The following is a 17,662-nucleotide window of genomic DNA, read 5'->3' as shown; positions in this document are numbered from 1 at the left end:
CTGAATCTGCTGCTAAACACTTTGCTATCCTGCCTTTCCAGGTAGTTCTCCGAGCAGGTTCCACATTTCTGTCACCTTCTCTGTAACTGTCCCTTGGATCCCAGTGGGAAGGAAAGAGGCCAGTGCCCTTCTTTCACCATTGCCCTGCTCCTCCAAACCCTTGAGAAAGGGAAAAGTTGTCACTTGTCATCAAATGTTCTGGAATGTTCTGCCAGGTGCACCTTGGGCATTGCAGCATCCTCATAGATTTGCTTTTTATCTGCAGGAGAAGAGGTCAGTGCTGGTCATCTTGTGGATCTTGGCCTTTCTGGCGGGGAACACCCTATATGTGCTCTATACGTTCAGTTCCCAGCAGCTGTACAACAGGTGAGCAGGGGACATGGGGGACTTTGTTGGGGTTAGGATGCACAACCCTTCTGTGTCGCATTGTTATAAACACGCATGCCTGGAGCAGAGCCCTCTAGTAGAAATAGAATGCAAGCCCCATGTGTAATTTTCTAGTAGCCACATAGTCCGGGAGGGCTGGCAGTGAGGGCTTCTAGGATGAGATTGAAACTTGAGCCAAGCTTTCCGATCATTCATGTCCATTTCTTTTGAACATTGACTGTGAGGAGTGAGTCGTTTTGCCACATTCTGGGGCCACCCCATAAAAGCATTTTGGAGAGTTAGTGCCAAGGCATCAGCTCACATCTCACACACTGCATTAGTTGTCTGGCCCGGAATATCAAGATCCTGGTGGAGGCTCTAGGAGGTGGAGTTTCCCAGAAACATGGGTGAATTTCCAGCTCATGTCTTTCTCTGGGCATGATCACAGGCATAGGCCCAGTCCTCTGTGCCCCCATCAGACCAGGGCTGAGTCAGACCTGCAGCACAGAGAGAAAGAGAAAGACAGAGAGAGGCTTAGCAGAAGAGCAACAGAGCTGAGGCCCTTCTGTGCCTCAGTTTCCTCGTCTGCAAAATGGTGTAGGGAATAGTGCCTGCCCCATAGAGTTGCTGTTGTTATCATCGTCACAGTTGCAGGACACATCTGTAGTATGTCCATAATCTCATTGAATCCCACCAATAACATGATGAGGGAGGGTACAATTCCCATTGTATTGATGAGAACACTGAGCCTTACAAAGAGAACATGATTTGCCCAGGGTTCAATAAATGAAGAAGCCTGGATTCAAATTCAAGTCTGTCTGATACTAATGCCCGTTAGCATGCAGTGTGACCTTGGGCATCTTACCTCTCCAAACATCAGTGCCTCATTTATAAGGTGGGGATGAGCCATGCTCACTGCACAGGACAATGAGATGCAGGGAGTAAAGAGCTTAGCCCAGTGTCTGGCACATCCGTTTTCCTCTTCCTTCTCTTCCTCCCTCCTTTATAGTGTTGGCCTTTGTTCCTTCCTTTCTTCTGCTTCCTCTGTGAAGCCTGTTATGGACTCATAAAACTGGAGGAGACTTTAACTAATGATACTCTGGGCCAATATCATCTTTTAACCCTCAAAAGGAACTGAGGCTCAGAGAGGTTAAGTTACCCACCTAAGGTCACACAGCAAGTTACTAGCAGATGCAGGAACAGGACACAGATGTCTGATTCCCAGTTCAGTGCCCTTCCTACTGGTCATGTTTATAAGGTCCCAGAGTGAGTAGAAGGAGCCGCTGAGGGCCCGTGAGCATACGTGAGCATCCTGACTCTGAATCCTCCCCACAGCCTCATATTTCTGAAGCCCAACCTGGAGACCCTGGACTTCTTCGACCTGCTGTGGATCGTGGGGATCGCAGACTTTGTACTGAAGTACATCACTATCGCCCTCAAGTGCCTCATCGTGGCCCTGCCCAAGATCATCCTGGCTGTCAAGTCCAAGGTAGGCACTGGCTGCGGCCACCAGGCAGCCCCAATCACACATGCAGGGGACTCGGCGCCATTTGGAGGAGGAAAGAATGGCCATGGGCAGAGCTGATGTCGTCATATCAGATGGACAGAGCCTGAGCTAGTAGGTCCTGTCACTCAGCTCTCACAGCTCCTTGAAGCTGAGCATGGTGCTTTGGTGTCAGCACCTGCCTGTGCCGCCTCTACTCCAAGTGCATTTCCTAAGTTTCATTGTTCAAAGCTGCCCTTGGTGCAGTTTTCATCTGAGCGTCACCCGAGAAAGGAAAGACAGCATGTTGGCATGCCCTGGTTGTGTTTCTCCCGGGAAAGGATGGCTCACAGAAGTTTTGACGCTCTCTGGCGTCAGGAGCATGATTTGTAAAGGGGGAACCAAGGCTCATGAGGAAAGAACTCTGTGATTGATTAGCGATGTCTGCTGTGGACATAGGATGGGAAATGATGGCAGTGATATTTTGCAGAGTACTGTTGGGGAAGGCCTGTAGATGAATGTTGGGTGGAAGAGGTCTTACACAGGCATCACCATCATAATTCAGAGGACTGAGCAGGACTAGGACAAAGCAGCACCTTTAGGATATAATTATTGTCAATGCCTCTGCAAGAAGACCCCAAGCGGAGGCAGATGGGACTCAACAATCCCTGAAGACTCCTGCTTTTCATGCCATCTTTTCAACTTCAGAAAGCTTAGAATTTGGTTGGTGGAAGAGGAGGTTTGGAATTGGCCGTCCATCTTGAGTGACATCTGACCAAACCCATTGGCCAGGTGTATAGGGAAACCACACTCTGTACAGCTTCCATAGTGGGCTGCATGCTGCCCTGTCTCCTACCCACTACACCTCTGATCCTTCTGCCTTAAAGACCCTTTTCCTTACACGTGTCTTGACTAACTCCTGCTCCTGCAGATCACAGCCCCTTAGAAATCTTCCCTTCAGGCTAGGAATGGTGCCCCTACTGAGGACACTCGGCACCCTATCCTCCCCCTATTCCGGTACTCACCACCCTGACTGTAATTGCTTGTTTAGTTGTCTGCCTTCTCTGCTTGAGTGTAACCTCTGTGACAGCAGGAAATGAATGCATCTAGCTTGTTTGTTGATGGATCACCAGTATCTGGTATGTACTCGGAAGTGTTCATTGTATGTATGCATTATAGTTGGGTGGGTGGGTGGATGGATGAAGTAGGTGGCTGAATAGGAAGGTTGGTGGATAAGATAGATGGGTGGGCAAGTGATTGGATGGATGGAGGGATGGATGGATGGATGGATGGATGGATGGATGGATGGATGGATGCATTGATCGTCTAGTCAGCTATACTAACTCTTACCATTGCCTCTTTTAGTAGCAGGGAAAGCTTATATCTACTCTCAGCTCAGCTCAAATCTCTTGTATTTGGTAGGTGTTCAAACGCCTCTGTCACAAAGATGCAGAAATCCACAAGGCAAACTAGTACTAATTTCTCTGTGCTAGAAAGGACCAAAGAAATCTGGCAGCCAAACTAATAATAATAAATACAGCTAAACATTGCTGAGCAATGACCTGAGCCAGGCAGTGTTAGGCAATGCCATTTGTTTGAGAAATATTTGCTGGATGCCATCTATATGCCAGGCAGTGTTCTGGGAACTGGGGATGCATCAGCGAACCAGGTAGACAAAAATCCATGTACTCATGGAATTTGTTGTTTAATCTTCACACACCTGGGAGAGAAGATGCTGGGAATATTGCTTTTGAGAGAGCAGAAACTGAGTTAAATAACTTGCCAAAGATTGCAAACCTCATAGTAACAATATTGAGAGCACTGGGAGCCGCTAACATGGAGTCAGCCCTGAGTATGGGCCAGAAAGGCTCGAACTCATTTCCTCCTGACAGCTGTCTCACAAGGCAAGTGCTGCCATTTTGTGGGTTTCTTTATTGAGGCAAAATTCTCATAAAATGGACCAGCAATCATTTTAAAGTTACCATGCAGTGGCATTCACGAACTCACAGTGTCGTGGAGCCATCACCACTGTCTGGTTCCAAGGCATTTTCATCACCCCAAAAGGAAACCCTGCACCCATTAACAGTCACTCGCCCTCCCCACGACCCCTGGAAACCCTCAATCTCCTTCCTGACTCTATGGATATACCTGCTCTGGACATCCTATATAATAAAGAGGTAATATGCAAATTAACCCTCACACCCTCACAAGATGGCTGCCTACAACCAGGCCGACAGGGGGGGCAGTTGGGGGCAACCAGGCCGGCAGAGGGGGGCAGTTGGGGGCGACCACCCTGGCAGAGGGGGGCAGTTGGGGGCAATCAGGCTGGCAGGGGGAGGGGCAGTTAGGGGCAACCAGGCAGGCAGGCAGGTGAGTGATTAGGAGCCAGCAGTCCTGGATCAGGCCTAAACCAGCAGTCGGACATCCCCCAAGGGGTCCTGGATTGGAGAGGGTGCAGGCTGGGCTGAGGGGACCCCCCCCTTCCCCTGCCACCGTGCACTAATTTCGTGCACCGGGCCTCTAGTTTTATATAAATGGAATCAGATATTATATGATCTTCTGTATCTGGCTTCCTCCCCTTAACATCATGTTTTCAAGGTTCACTCGCATGTAGCTTTTTGGGGCTGAATAATATTCCATTATGTGGCTAGACCACCACTTGTTCATTCATTGATCTCTCAATCAACTTTTCATTGTTCATTCATTGATCTCTCAATCAACTTTTACATTGTTTCCATTCTGGGGCTGTTGTGAATAATGCCACTTTGAACATTTGTGGACAAGTATCTGTTGGAACAAGATGGTTCTGGGTTGTGGAAATGCAGGGTTTCATTTTTTTTTTAGGAACCACCCATCTGCTTTCCACAGCATCTGCGCCATTTTGCTTTCCTGGCAAATGCTGTTTTTATGCCCATTTTTCAGAGGAGACAACAAACACAGTGAGAGATTAAGAAGGCAGCCCAAGGCCACACAGCTTGTAAGTGGCCAAGCGAGGATTTGAACTCAGGCGGTCCGACTCCAGAACCCCTGCTCTGAGTTACTAGGCAGTACTCCCTCCCATCTCAGTTGCCTGGATTTGTTAGGGGAGTTCCGCAGAGTTCACGCCGTGGCTACCTCACTTCCTTCTCCTTCGAATGGATACTTCTGGGGGCGAGGGGCGGGGATGGGGCCTGACACCTTTTCCCTGCTCCACCGAGGTGTAGGCGACAGTTATTAATGTCCCCTTGGCAACTGTCCAGCTCCCTTTTTCTGATTATTATTATTTTATTCGGCGAGATTAATGTGCCAGGTCAGAGCATAATCCAGCCTGTAGAAAGTGATGTGAATAGTCTTCTCAAGATAAATTGCAGGCTTGGAAAAGGTTCACAGCCTCTCCTTGCCTGTCTGAGTGCTCTCCCGAATCCTCATCAATCCTTGTCTGGGCAGAAGAAAAGGACGGGTCTTCATTTGCAGCTGGGGGGCGAGGGGGAGAAGAACACATCTGTCAGGGACGCCTAATGGCTCACAGCACAGATGCTCTTTGCTGCGCCTCCACGCCATCCACTGAGAGGGTGGGTTGGTTTTTAACATAATTATTATACTGGAAGGGCTTCTGGTATTTGGGTTTGCTTGATGGTCCCAGGGTCCCTGATGTGTAAGGCTGAGCGAGCCCCCAATTCCCACGTGCCTTGTGACACCGAGTCCTCTCACACCTGGGCCTCCCAGGAGAGCCATGGCCATTGGCCAGCCAAAATGGGGATGGGGTTAACGATGGTGACCACTCATCTTCAACCTCAGCCCCAAACCATCACACTGGCTAGGTATCTAGGACAGCCACTTGTCATTATAAATCCAGAAAACTTATATAACCCATACGTCTTGGCCCTGCCTGATCTGGCTTCTACCCACTTCTCCGACCTCATCAACCCGTGACTCTCTCCCTGGCTTACTCTGGACCAGCCACTGGTGGCTTTCTGGTCCCCCCAGATCGCCTTCCTTCTCAGACCCTTTGCACTTACTGCTCCCTCTGCCTGGGGAGGTCTTCCCTGTGCTCCATGGCCATCTCCTGCCCATCAGTCAAGCCTCATTCCAGTGTCATGTCCTCTGCGACCCTGTCCCTTCCCAGACCACCCTGTGGAAAGTGGTTGTTGCCAAGCTGCATTGTCACACTGCCATTTGATTAGCATGTACCAGTATCTGAAATGATCAGATCGTTTTGTGTTTATTTTCTGTCTCCCAGCTAGGATGTGGACTCCTGAGAATAAGGACCATTAGGTCTGTCTGGACTCCCAGGAAATGCACAATAGTTATGATGGGCTGAATGGAGAGCCTCGTGTTAAGTGATCAATGGGTAAAAACCAGGCCTGCTGCTTCCCACCATGTAGAGTTCTCCTTGGCCTCCTCTCGCTCACCAATGCCACTGATGTTACTGAGGACCTGTTTGCTTACGGGGCAATGCTAGACCCTGAGAGTGTAAAAATGAGAAAGATGCCATCCTAATTTTCATCCTCTCCCTTTACTCTTTGCGAGTAAAGCTTGTTTTTATATTAACCTAACCCAGTGGTCGGCAAACTCACTAGTCAACAGAGCCAAATATCAACAGTACAACGGTTGAAATTTCTTTTGAGAGCCGAAAACCAACTTCTGCGCATGGGCCACAAAGATTCAGTCGCACTGTACGTGCGCGCCCGCACGTGGTATTTTGTGGAAGAGCCACACTCAAGGGGCCAAAGAGCCTCAGGTGGCTCGCGAGCCGCAGTTTGCCAACCACTGACCTATCCCAAACCTAGTTAAGAAGGTAAATCTCTTGTCCCAGAATCATATATTCCAACTCCTACTTTAAATGGTAGTAGTAATTAAAAATTTAACTTGTCCACATTGCTCCTTCCTTTGTTAAAATTACTCTTGGAGCAGGGTTCTAGAGCTGCACTGTTCAATACAACAGCCACCAGTCACATGTGGCTGTTTAAATCTAAATTAATTAAATTAAAAATTCAGTTCCTCAGGCCCTAGCCTGTTTGGCTCTGGATAGAGCATCGGCCTGTGGACCAAAGGGTCCTGGGCTTGATTCCACTCAAGGGCACGTACCTTGGTTGTAGGCTCCTGGCCCTGGTCGGGGCGCGTGCAGGAGGCAACCATGTTTCTCTCACATCGATTGTTTCTCTCTATGTTTCTCTCTCTTCCACTCTCTCTAAAAGATCAATGGGAAAATATCCTCAGGTGAGGATTAACCAAAAAAAAAATTTTTTTTTCAGTTCCTCAGTTATATCAGCCACATTTCACATGCTCAACAGCCACACATGGCTAGTGGCTACCCTGCTGGGCAACACAGAGAGAGAACATTAACATCATCATAGAACATTCCATTGGACAGCACTGTTCTAGAACATTCTCAGGGCAAGGTTGTTTCAGCCTCCCAGAGTGTGGGTAGCAGGCATCTGTCATTCTGTGCATTTCTCCGACAGAGAAAAATAAAAGCAGGCACTTCTCTAAGAACTTTCGGGTGGATCCCTAGTAAATGGAGACGGCACTGCAGAGTAGAAAAATCCTCACCTTGAGTCAGCAAAACTAGGTTCAAATCCTGGCTCCTGGCCTTATTTCCTGTGTCACCTTGGACAAGTGACCTCCCTCTTTGGAGCGCTCAGCTTAGATGTTTCCTCCTTCAGGTCCCCTTAAGGCAGGTATGGGGAACATCCGTCCGGTGGGCCATATTAGGCCAGGGAAATCATTTGGTCTGGCCCTGCCAAGGCATTAGGGGTAAGTTAATTAAATGTTTGACCAAATGTAGACTAATTTTTAAGTTGATAATTTTGAGTGGCTCGTGAATGATCTTATATGTCCAAATGGATTGCCCTTGGCAGAAAAAAGGTTCCCCACCCTGCCCTAAAGTAACAAGGCAGCCTGCAAGGCCTCTTTTGATCACATTCATCCCTAGGATTTTTTTTTCTGTTTTCTGTTTGTAGTTTGAAGTTTGTAGCCAGGTGATATAAACTGATCCCTAGAGAAGTGCTGAAGTCTGAAATGGCAAACAGTCTAGGAGCTGCCATTTATCAGCCTGTGCCTGTGTCAGGCATCACTAGTCTATCATGGCCCTGCTTCTCCCAAATTCACCTCTCTCGGTGCAGCAATCCAGGCAGCCTCTACCAGTCAGTGTCAGAGTGTAAGATGAAGCCTAAGCCTTAACTTCAGTTCTTCCTTGTGGAGAAAAGGGACTGTTCTGGCGTCTGCAGAGCTCTGTGGCCTCTCAGTGGATTGGATGAAGCTCACCCAGATTATCAAGGATAATCTCCTTCAAGTCAATAGATTATAGATGTTAATCACATTCACAAAATAACTTTGAAGCAACACCTAAATTGCAAAACTGGATACCACGGCCTAAACTGAAACATAGAAACTAACCATCACAATCCCCCATTAAACAAGATGCCGATTTGAGGATCTAGACCAAGGAAATACTCATTTAGTCCAATTTATTGAAAATTTTAAAAGAAAAAACTGGTTGTTGAATTTGACAAAAATCATTTGATTTTTCCCCTCCTTAGAGCTGTTCATATGAAGACCTGCATTATTAGATTTCCTATTAAGCTTGGCATTCTTGGAACAAACCCCACTTGATCATGGTGTATTATCCTTTTGATATGCTTCTGGATTCTGAGCTACGATTTTACTGAGGACTTTTGCATCAGCTGTTATAAGTGCTCCTCTCCCTTGGTACGTGGCTTCCCATCACTTTCACTTACATCTCATTGGCCACCACTTAGTCACAGTTGCTGCATGGAGAGGTGGGGAGCAGCTTCTTATAGCTGGGTGCCAGGGGACCTGAGCAAAAATCAGGATGCTTCTTTTGGAGGAGGAAGGGGAGAATGGACGTTGGGAAGCACCAAGAGTTTCTATCCCGGGACGATTGTAGATGAGGGACCGGAGACCCAGGAAGGTTCATTCACTCACTCAGGGTCACACAGCAAGTCTGTGCCAGAGCTCTCACTTAAGTTAGGTCTTCCAGATTGCCGAGGGACCCATAGTAATAATATAAAAAATATTCTATGATAATATCTATACATATAAAAGGCCAATATGCTAAGTGTCTGTTTGACTGGTCGCTATGACATGCACTGACCACCAGGGGGCAGACGCTCAACACAGGAGCTGCCGTGACACGCACTGGCCATTTACAGAGAAACGGCACCGCAGATTTGGCGCCCACAAAGCAACACTCGGCTTCCCCCAGGTGGGATACAGGCCCCACCACCACCCCAGAGCAACACCCCACCAAATCGCAGCCAACGATGCCCAGACCCCATGGCGCAAAATGCGGCCCACAGCCCAGCCCAGCCAGGAAATGGTGGCTGTGGGTGCCGGGTAATGACGTCACATAGCAACTCCCGGCTTTTTTTCCCTAGCGACTAGCCTCCTTGGAGTTTCTTCAGTCCGGGAACACGACTTGCTTTATATCCAGATGGAAACATTTTACACTGTAACCAAATGTCTGTGAAGCATTTTCCCATGCCTCATCTCATTTGATCCTGACAGAAGTTCTGGAGTAGGTAGATAGGACACTCGGTGGAATTCTATTTTCTTTTCATTAGCCAGAAAACGGAGATTTAGAAAACTTAGAAACTTGACCCGACTGAAAAGAAGTAAGAAATGGTGGACCTTGAAAATGACTTCAGGTTTTCTCACTGCACAGAACATAGTCAAACACTGCTGCAGTTAAATATTTTACCCTTTGTTCTCCCTGTGTGATCTACAATAATAATCTGCTTTGTGTTGATATTTACTGCTGTGTTGCTGACAATTACCTGAAAGAGAAGTTGGGGTGTTTCACTGGGCTGGAAAAGGTTTAGCTAAATCAGAAAGCAGGTCTAATTAAGCAAGTTTATTCTATATACATAAAAGGCTAAGTTGACTCGTGCATGCGTGATCATATAAAGCTCTCACTGGCACCAATCGCACTCGTGTGTTTCCATCTGTCATTGTTGATAGTGAATTTAGTTGACACTTCTATTATAGAGAAAGAGCAAATAGCGATATTAAAATATTTCTTTTAGTTAATTTCCTTTCAATGTGCACGAATTTGTGCACCGGGTCACTAGTAATAGAATAACAAATAGCTAATGTGCCTAGTACCATTCTAAGTGCTTCATAGACGTGAACTAATTTAATCCTCACAAGAGCCCTATGAAGTAGATATTCTCATTATCTTCAGTTTTCAGATGAGGAACAGAGAGGGTAAGTGACTTGCCAAGGACACACATCAGGGAAGTGGCTGGGCTGGGATTTGAACTCCAGCGGTCTAGTTCCAGAACCCTTACTCTGGACTGCTATGCAGTCCTGTCTGCCCACCCCTGTCCTCTGGCTCATTTATACCAACTCAGATAGCAGCAGCACTACTCCCTGTGTGGTCAGAATCACTCCTCACCAATCCAGGCGCCACATGCCCTCACCTCCCAGGCCCTCTGGTCCAGAATCTTCGCTACTCTGCCCCTGTCTGTCGCAGAGCCGTACATCATTTTTTGTTGTTGATCTTGTTTTGTTTTGTTTTGTTTTGTTTTTCCTTTCACTGCGTTCCCTGGGAGACTCTCAAAGGCTACATTCTGCCTCCAGGGATACAGAAGGGACAGGGCCTGAGCGGGCACCTGGGATTTCCCAAACCCCAGCTTCTGCCTGGTTGGGGGTCGGGGAGACTTTGCATTATTTATTTATTTATTTATCGAGTTCTGCTCAGTTCCACACCCCCCAAGCTGTTGCTCCCCACTGGGGAAGATGAAAAACGGCTTCAGACAATGGAAGACAAGGTTTGCCACATGGCCCCCTCAGTTTAATTTCCTTTAATTCATTTTATATTGAACCAAATGATACTGTTTGTTTTTAATGGCAAACACTCAGCACGGAGGAGGGGCGGCCAGGCCTCCTCCTGGGGAAATTAGGAACACAGCTGCTATTTAGACTCTCCGGCCACCCCCCTCTCCCCAGCACTGGGCCTTTGCAAATCACTTTCCAGGTTGAAAGATGATACCTTTCACCAGCTCAGATGGTCACAGTGGAGAGAGCTGCCCCCCCACCCAGCCCCCTCAACCCCTCTTAGGGTGGCCGCCCATCCCAAGACCCGCCCTTCTCTGGGAATAAATGGATAGGAAGGAAGGACCAGGACCCACCAGGCGCAGGGATCCATAGTTGTTCTCGGTGCCCCTACTTCCCTGCCCATCATTGAAAATCCTGGGAAGACACCTGGAACCTCTCCCAGGAACACGGAGGTTGAGAGCATTCATTCATTCGTTCATTCATTCATTCGGCACCTGGGAGCAGCATCCGGGTCAGTCTGCATTGTAACCAGGCTCAAGTGCATGTGAAAGCTGGAGAAGCTCCAACAAGAGGAGAGGTCTCCCACTCGGGCTGAGGTGCCTGGCGGTCCAGAGCGCCTTGGACGCCTCAAATAGGCCAGCATTCTTCCAAAGTCCACTTTGGGCTCGGGGCGGCCAGAGTCAGCTCACGTTCCCTGCAGGTCAAGAGAACTTGAATGTGTACACCGGCCCCCTGGGCAGAGGCTGGAGAAATTCGCAAGGCTTTGGCCTGGCTTTGATGGGGGCCGAACCATGGTGATTAATGCCCACTTTGGACATTCTAGAGGCCTCTCCATCCCTCAGAGGCGGGGCTACACCCCTGCCCTCTTGTTCACAGACTGTTAGACCCGGCAAGACCTTCCTAGTCTACCGATGAAGAGTCAAGCCCCAGAGTTACTGGTTTCGGGTCTCATGATTGAATCCAGTCATGTGTTCATTCTACAAATATTTATTGGGCAACAATAGAGTGCCAGGCATCCTGCCAGGCATGGGAGCTACCCAGACCCAGGGCTTCCCAGCTCAGAGCTCAAGTCCAGTGGGGCTGCAGTAGAGAAGCAGGCACTCCAGGGCCCTCTTGGAAAACAGAAGGAGCACGTAACCCAGCCCCCAGCAAAGTCTTCCTAGATAGGGCAACCTCGAGACTGAGTTTTAAAGGATGGGTGGGAGTTAGTCAGGCAAAACGAAGCCAAACGGGCATACCAGGGAGAGAGGACAGTCGGGCCCAGAGCACAGAAGTGGGAAACAGTTCGGCGTGTGCGTTTTTCCAGACAACTGTTGAACATCTCCAACATCTGCTATGCTCATGCTTAGGCACCGTGGCACCTGGTAGGTGTGTGGTTATTCTCAAATGAACAGATGATTGGTGCGAATTTGCATACGGGGCAAGGCAGGCAGACCCAGTTCCAGGCTCTCAGACCCACCCAGCTGGACCGTTCCCACCACATTGGGGGAGCGCGGTGGCCACCCCTCCCCTGGGTGCTGTGGGGAGTCATTAGCCAGCTAAGCGGTGATTGTTTGCTCTTCTCCAGCTGAATGATTAGGGAGGCAGCCAGGCTCCCTGAGGCGGCCTCGGAGGCGGAGGCGGCTGGAGTTGTGCTGGGGTGGCCACTCTGCAGGTTTCCTCTTTCACTGCTGTGGGTGGGGCTGTCCCGGCTCACCTTTCCCCCAGGTGTTCCTCTGTCCCTGGGGGGAAGGAAGGGCCTTGGAACTGAGGTTAGGCCCCAGGGAGCCCACCGCTCACATTTCCAAACTCTCCGCTGGTCCATAGGGTTCCGGAGTGGATTAGAAAGAGTGTGGGCTCCGGAGGCAGGCCCATCCCAGTTTGAACCCTCGTTCTGCTCTTTCCATCGGGATTGTCTCTGGCCAGTCACCTCCCCGCTCTGTGCCTCGGTTTCCTCGTCTGTAAAGGCGGTGATGTTGTCTGCCTCTCAGGGTTGTAGGGGAGATTTGAGGTGAGCTAAAAAATAAATTCGGACAGTGCAGATGGAGGTGCTTTCAGCAATTCCCGACACGCAGCAGAGGCGTGATGTGTGCATACAGTAGCCCCCCTTATCCACGGTTTCCCTTTTCGCAGTTGGTGTGGCCCAAAAATATTAAATGGAAAATTCCAGAAATAAACCATTCATAAGTTTTAAATCGTGTGCTGTTCTGAGTAGCATGATGAAATCTTAAGCCATCCTGCTCTGACCAACTGGGACGTGAATCGTCCCTGTCCAGCGTGTCCATGTTGTAGACACTCCCCTCCGTTAGTCAGTAGTTGTCTTGGTTATCAGATCCAGACAGAGAGAGACCCCATTCGCAGTAAGAAACGGTGATTCGTTTTTAAATTAAACTTCATCATACGTATACATGTTAGGAGAAGACATCGTGTACAGAGGGTTTGGTGCTGTCCACTGTTTCAGGCATCTGCTGGGGGTCTGGGAACGGATGCCCCATCCGAGGGGTGGGAAACTACCGTAGGTGTTTTTCTTTTTGTGCCTTCTCATGACCCTCACGGGTCAGGACTCTGCTGGAGGTTGCAGATTGGGTGTCGGCGATAAAACCAGCCATGTTGCTCAGCGGCTGAGAACTCATTAAGGCTCGGCAGACTTCTGGCTCTTCTTTTCGGGGCCCCGAAGTGCCAAGGTCAGACCTAATTACCTGCATGTGCCCGGCCCTGGGCTGGGTCCCGAGCGGTCTAGGTTTGAATCCGGCTTTGCCATAGCTGTGTGTCCTCAGGTAAGTGAGTTCAAAGCACCGAGCTTCCATTGCCACGTCTGTGTGTGGAACTATAGGTCACATTACCGTGTCGAGGAGGAGGCCAGTGAGAGGGAACGAGGTCATGGATGTAGAAGGCTAGCACAGGGTGTTCGGCGCCAGCTAAATCTTTGCTGTAAGGATAAGCCCTTTCCTGCCTTCAAGCGACTGACAGAGAGGTGGGGGAGAGACACACAAAAGCACATGTCCCCGACCTCTGCTCCCTTCACTCCAGCCCTCCTGCCTCCCTCTGCCCAGGATCCTTGTGATGACCTTAGCCCCACCCACATAATCCAAGATAGTCTCCTCAAAGTCCTTGTCACACTCACACCTGCACGAGCACAAGATTCAACTTGTGCCACGTAACATATTCACAGGTTCTGGGGATGAGGATGTAGACATCTTTGGGAGGTCATTATTCAGCCTACCACATTGCCCACTTCACAGATGAGGAAACTGAGGCCCAAAAAGTCATATCCTTGGGCAAAGTCCTCCTCGCAGGAAAAGGGCAGACTTGTAAGTGGGGGCCCTGGCTGTCTAGCTCTTAGACCGCTAGGAAAGGAGGCGCCTTCTGCCCCTCTCCCTGGCACCCAAGCCCCAGTGCTTGAGGAGACAGACAGGATTGGACGGTTGTGGCCGAGCATTTGTGCCTAAGGTTGGAGCTGGCATGGGGACAGATAAGCACGTCTATTCACCTGGGACTGGGACAGAGGGAGGAGGCCACCTTCCTGCAGCTAACAGGGTCCCAGGCCACTTCGGGCTTAATCATCAACACCTAATAATTAGGCCTCTCCTGGGTCCGGGGGAGCAGGGCCCTGTTTGTAAGGAAGCTCCTGATGTACCTGTTGCTGGGACACGTGGCCTGGGCCCTCTCGTGCATCGGGCCGAGGCCCTTAAATCCAGGGAACCACAGCCATTGAAACTGGGCGCCAGACTGCTGCTGTTGAGGGGCAGATTTCTCACAGGTGATGACTCCTGTGGGGCCCCACCTGGCCCCAAGAACTCGGTCAGCAGGTCCCTGGGACCTCAGCACCAGAGGCCAATCCCAGCTAATGGCGTGCGCTCTGGTCCCCTCCTGATCCTGGGCATGGAAGCTAGAAGAGCAGAGAGAGGACCTTTACAGGAAATTGGGGGTGGGAGGGAGAGGATGGCAGGTTTTTCACTGACTCTGGTCTTTAAAATTGAGTATCCAGCCCAGCTGTGGTGGGTCAGTGGTTGAGCGTCAGTCTATGAACCAGGAGATCACGTTTCAATTCCCAATCAGGCCACATGCCCATGTCATGGGCTCGATGGAATGATGAAATTCTCTGAAACTGAACCTCATAGACAAATTGGGGGTACTAATTGGCCCCTGGCTCTTGGAGTTGTTATAATCATTTTTAAAAGTGGGCAAGCACCCTGGCCTGTTTTGCTCAGTGGATAGAGCGTCGGCCTGCAGACTGAAGGATCCCAGGTTTGATTCCGGTCAAGGGCATGTGCCTTGGTTGCGGGCACATCCCCAGTGGGAGGTGTGCAGGAGGCAGCTGATCAATGTTCCTCTCTCATCGAAGTTTCTAACTCTCTATCCCTCTCCCTTCCTCTCTGTAAAAAAATCAATAAAATATATATATTTTTTAAAAGTGGGCAAGCAACCCTAGCCAGTTGCTCAGTGGTTAGAGCAACGGCCCGAGGACTGAAGGGTTGCAGGGTTGTTTCTGGTGAAGGGCACGTACCTCATTTGCAGGCTCGATCCCCAGCCTAGGTCGGGGTATATATGGGAGGCAACCAATTGATGATGTTTCTGCCTGTCTCTATTCCTCCCTTCCACTCTCTCTAAAAATCAATGGAAAAAATACCCTCGAGCGAGGATTAACAGCAACAACGAAAAAGTGGGCAAGCAAATTTTCAACTTGTGTTTATTTTTTAGTAACAAGTGATGGCCCTAGCTGGTTTGGCTCAGTGGATAAAGTGTCGGCCTGCAGACCAAAGGGTCCTGAGTTCGATTCCGGTCAAGGGTACATTCCTCGGTTGCAGGCTCCTCCCCAGCCCAGACCCTGGTCAGGGCTCATGCAGGAGGCAACCAACTGATGTGTTTCTCTCACATCGATGTTTCTCTCTGTCTTTCCCTCTTTCACTCTCTCTAGAAATCAATGGGAAAATATCCTCGGGTGAGGATTAAAACAACACACACACACACAAAAATAAAAAACACAAGTGATGTATTTAAAAAATTATAATAACAAATACTCATATACCCAGCTTGAAAAGTAGAAAATTAATAGTGTCTGAGTTCCAGCCATCTCCCTTCCTCTCTTTGCTCCTAAGAAACCACGGAGTTTTTGTGGTTTCCAGTCCCTCATTTTCCTTGAGTCTGCTTTTTGTAGTTTTTACATTTCCTTCCTTGCTGAGCTGTTATTAAAAACCAGAGCAGGCATAAGCATGTATAACCTCCTCCCTTCCACACCTAACTTCCTAGTTCCTCCTTCTGCCCTCTCCTCTCGGTTACCAAGCAAAGACACTGCCGCTTGGGAAACCAGTACATTAAGCTGGTCAGTACTACAGTAAACTTAAGATTAACAGGCTCTGCCCGGCCAGTATGGCTCAGTTGGTTGAGAGTCATCCCATGCACCAGGAGGTTCCTGGTTCGATCCCTGATCAAGGCACAGGCCTGGGTTGCAGGCTCAATCCCCCATGGGGGTGTGCAGGAGGCAGACGGTCAATGATTCTCTCTCATTAATGTTTCTCTCTCTCCCTCTCCCTTCTTCTCTCTCTAAAGTCTATAAAAACATTTATTTATAAATTAGTAGGCTGCGAGTGAGCACGAGAGGGATGTTACTGAAAGGTACAGGTACCAACAGGCTTAGACTTCCTAGAGAGTATGGACTAAGCCGAAGCTTCGTGCTCAAACAAACTTGGGTTTGAATATCAGCACTGCCCACCAGCCTAAGCCACTAATTCTCTGCATTTACTCCAAAAATATTTCATTGTCTACTGCATGTGACCAGCACTGCATAGGTGTGGGGACGCAGTGGTGAATGAAACGGCCGGGGTCCCTGCTTTCATGTTGTTGGGTAGATCACATTAAATAAATAAGCATACATACCACTTCAAACTGTGGTAAGCACTAGGCAAGAAAGTAAAACAATTCATGGAGGGCTCATTTGAGGGATTGGGAAGGGCTTTCTCTGTGGGAATAGTTGAGTTGACACGTGTGCTTCCTTGCCACCTGACTTTGGTTAAAATAAATTCAGGTTTCTAGTCCACAGCATGGAACTGGAAATTACCCCTTTGCCCTTGGTAATAGGCCCTGACTCAGTGCCTGGCTCATCACAGCCGCTCAGTAATGTCATTTCCCTTCCTCCCTCTCCACCCTGGACGTGCGTGTTGCTGGAGGAGCTGTGTTAATGAGCAGTTAGTAAGTGATGGAGAACCTGCTGCTGGCAAGTGGGCTGTGAAGCCCTCTAAGAGGGTCTCACTGGCCCTCGTTGACGGCTTTTGATGGCTGACCCTAAGGGAGGGAGAGGGGAGACAGTATATTGTCTACTGCCAACAGGAAGCCTTCATAGTTTTCTGGAGAAGGGGGGGGGGGGGGGAGGGAGGCGGTTAGAAAGGCTGTGCTATACAATCAAATCCCAGTAAATCATTTCCCCTCTCCGCACCTCCTGTAAACGAATCCATGTCATACCTCTCCGGTGGGTTTGTCTTGTGGAACAGTAACTTTTAATGTAAATTGCTCAGCACATCATGGGCACCCAACAAGCATGGGCCACTCCCACTGCTCCCATCAGAACAGGGGAGACTGGGAGAAAGGTGCAAAGATGTGGGGTACAGCTAGGGGGACGAAGAAAGGGGTCACAGGGCCAATTCACACCATCTGGGTTCAAGTCCTTGCTCCGTTCTTTCCTACCTGGGCAGCCCGGGCAGGTCCCTCTGAGCCTCAGTTCCCTGGTCTGTAGCACAGCTAAGAAGAGAACTGCCCCACCGCGCCTGTGGAATCATGCAGGCAAGTCACCTCGCGCGGCTCCTGACCTCGGGTCCAGGGGAACTGATGCGGTCACTCTGCTGGACACGTGGCCTTAGGGGGACATGTTCAAACAAGAGGGCGAATGAAGATGGGTCCAAAGAATGGAAGAGGCAGCTTTGCCATTTACAATCAGCGGCCTCCTTTGTCCGTGGAGGCCGAATGGCCGCGGGACCTATGCTGGGTACCAGCACGGGGGTCTCCCGGAGGCCCTGGCCCGGAGCTGGCCGCCCGCAGCCCGCAGCCCGCAGCCCCAGC

At 49.5% G+C, this 17,662-nt stretch overlaps 1 protein-coding gene across 2 annotated transcripts in view; it reads left to right on the top strand.

Moving 5' to 3' along the window:
- Positions 1–17,662, top strand: part of RNFT2 (ring finger protein, transmembrane 2) — a 46,294-nt gene that overhangs the window by 12,596 nt on the left and 16,036 nt on the right. For both annotated transcript variants that reach the window (XM_079762816.1, XM_079762817.1), the window contains exons 6-7: positions 266–366; positions 1,702–1,855. In XM_079762816.1, the coding sequence (XP_079618942.1) occupies positions 266–366; positions 1,702–1,855 (255 nt within the window). The remainder of the gene's footprint in view (positions 1–265; positions 367–1,701; positions 1,856–17,662) is intronic.

This window comes from Cnephaeus nilssonii, assembly GCF_951640355.1.
Source record: "Cnephaeus nilssonii genome assembly, chromosome: 22".
NCBI classification, from domain to species: Eukaryota; Metazoa; Chordata; class Mammalia; order Chiroptera; family Vespertilionidae; genus Cnephaeus; species Cnephaeus nilssonii.
This window is presented reverse-complemented; position numbering and strand designations above follow the sequence as displayed.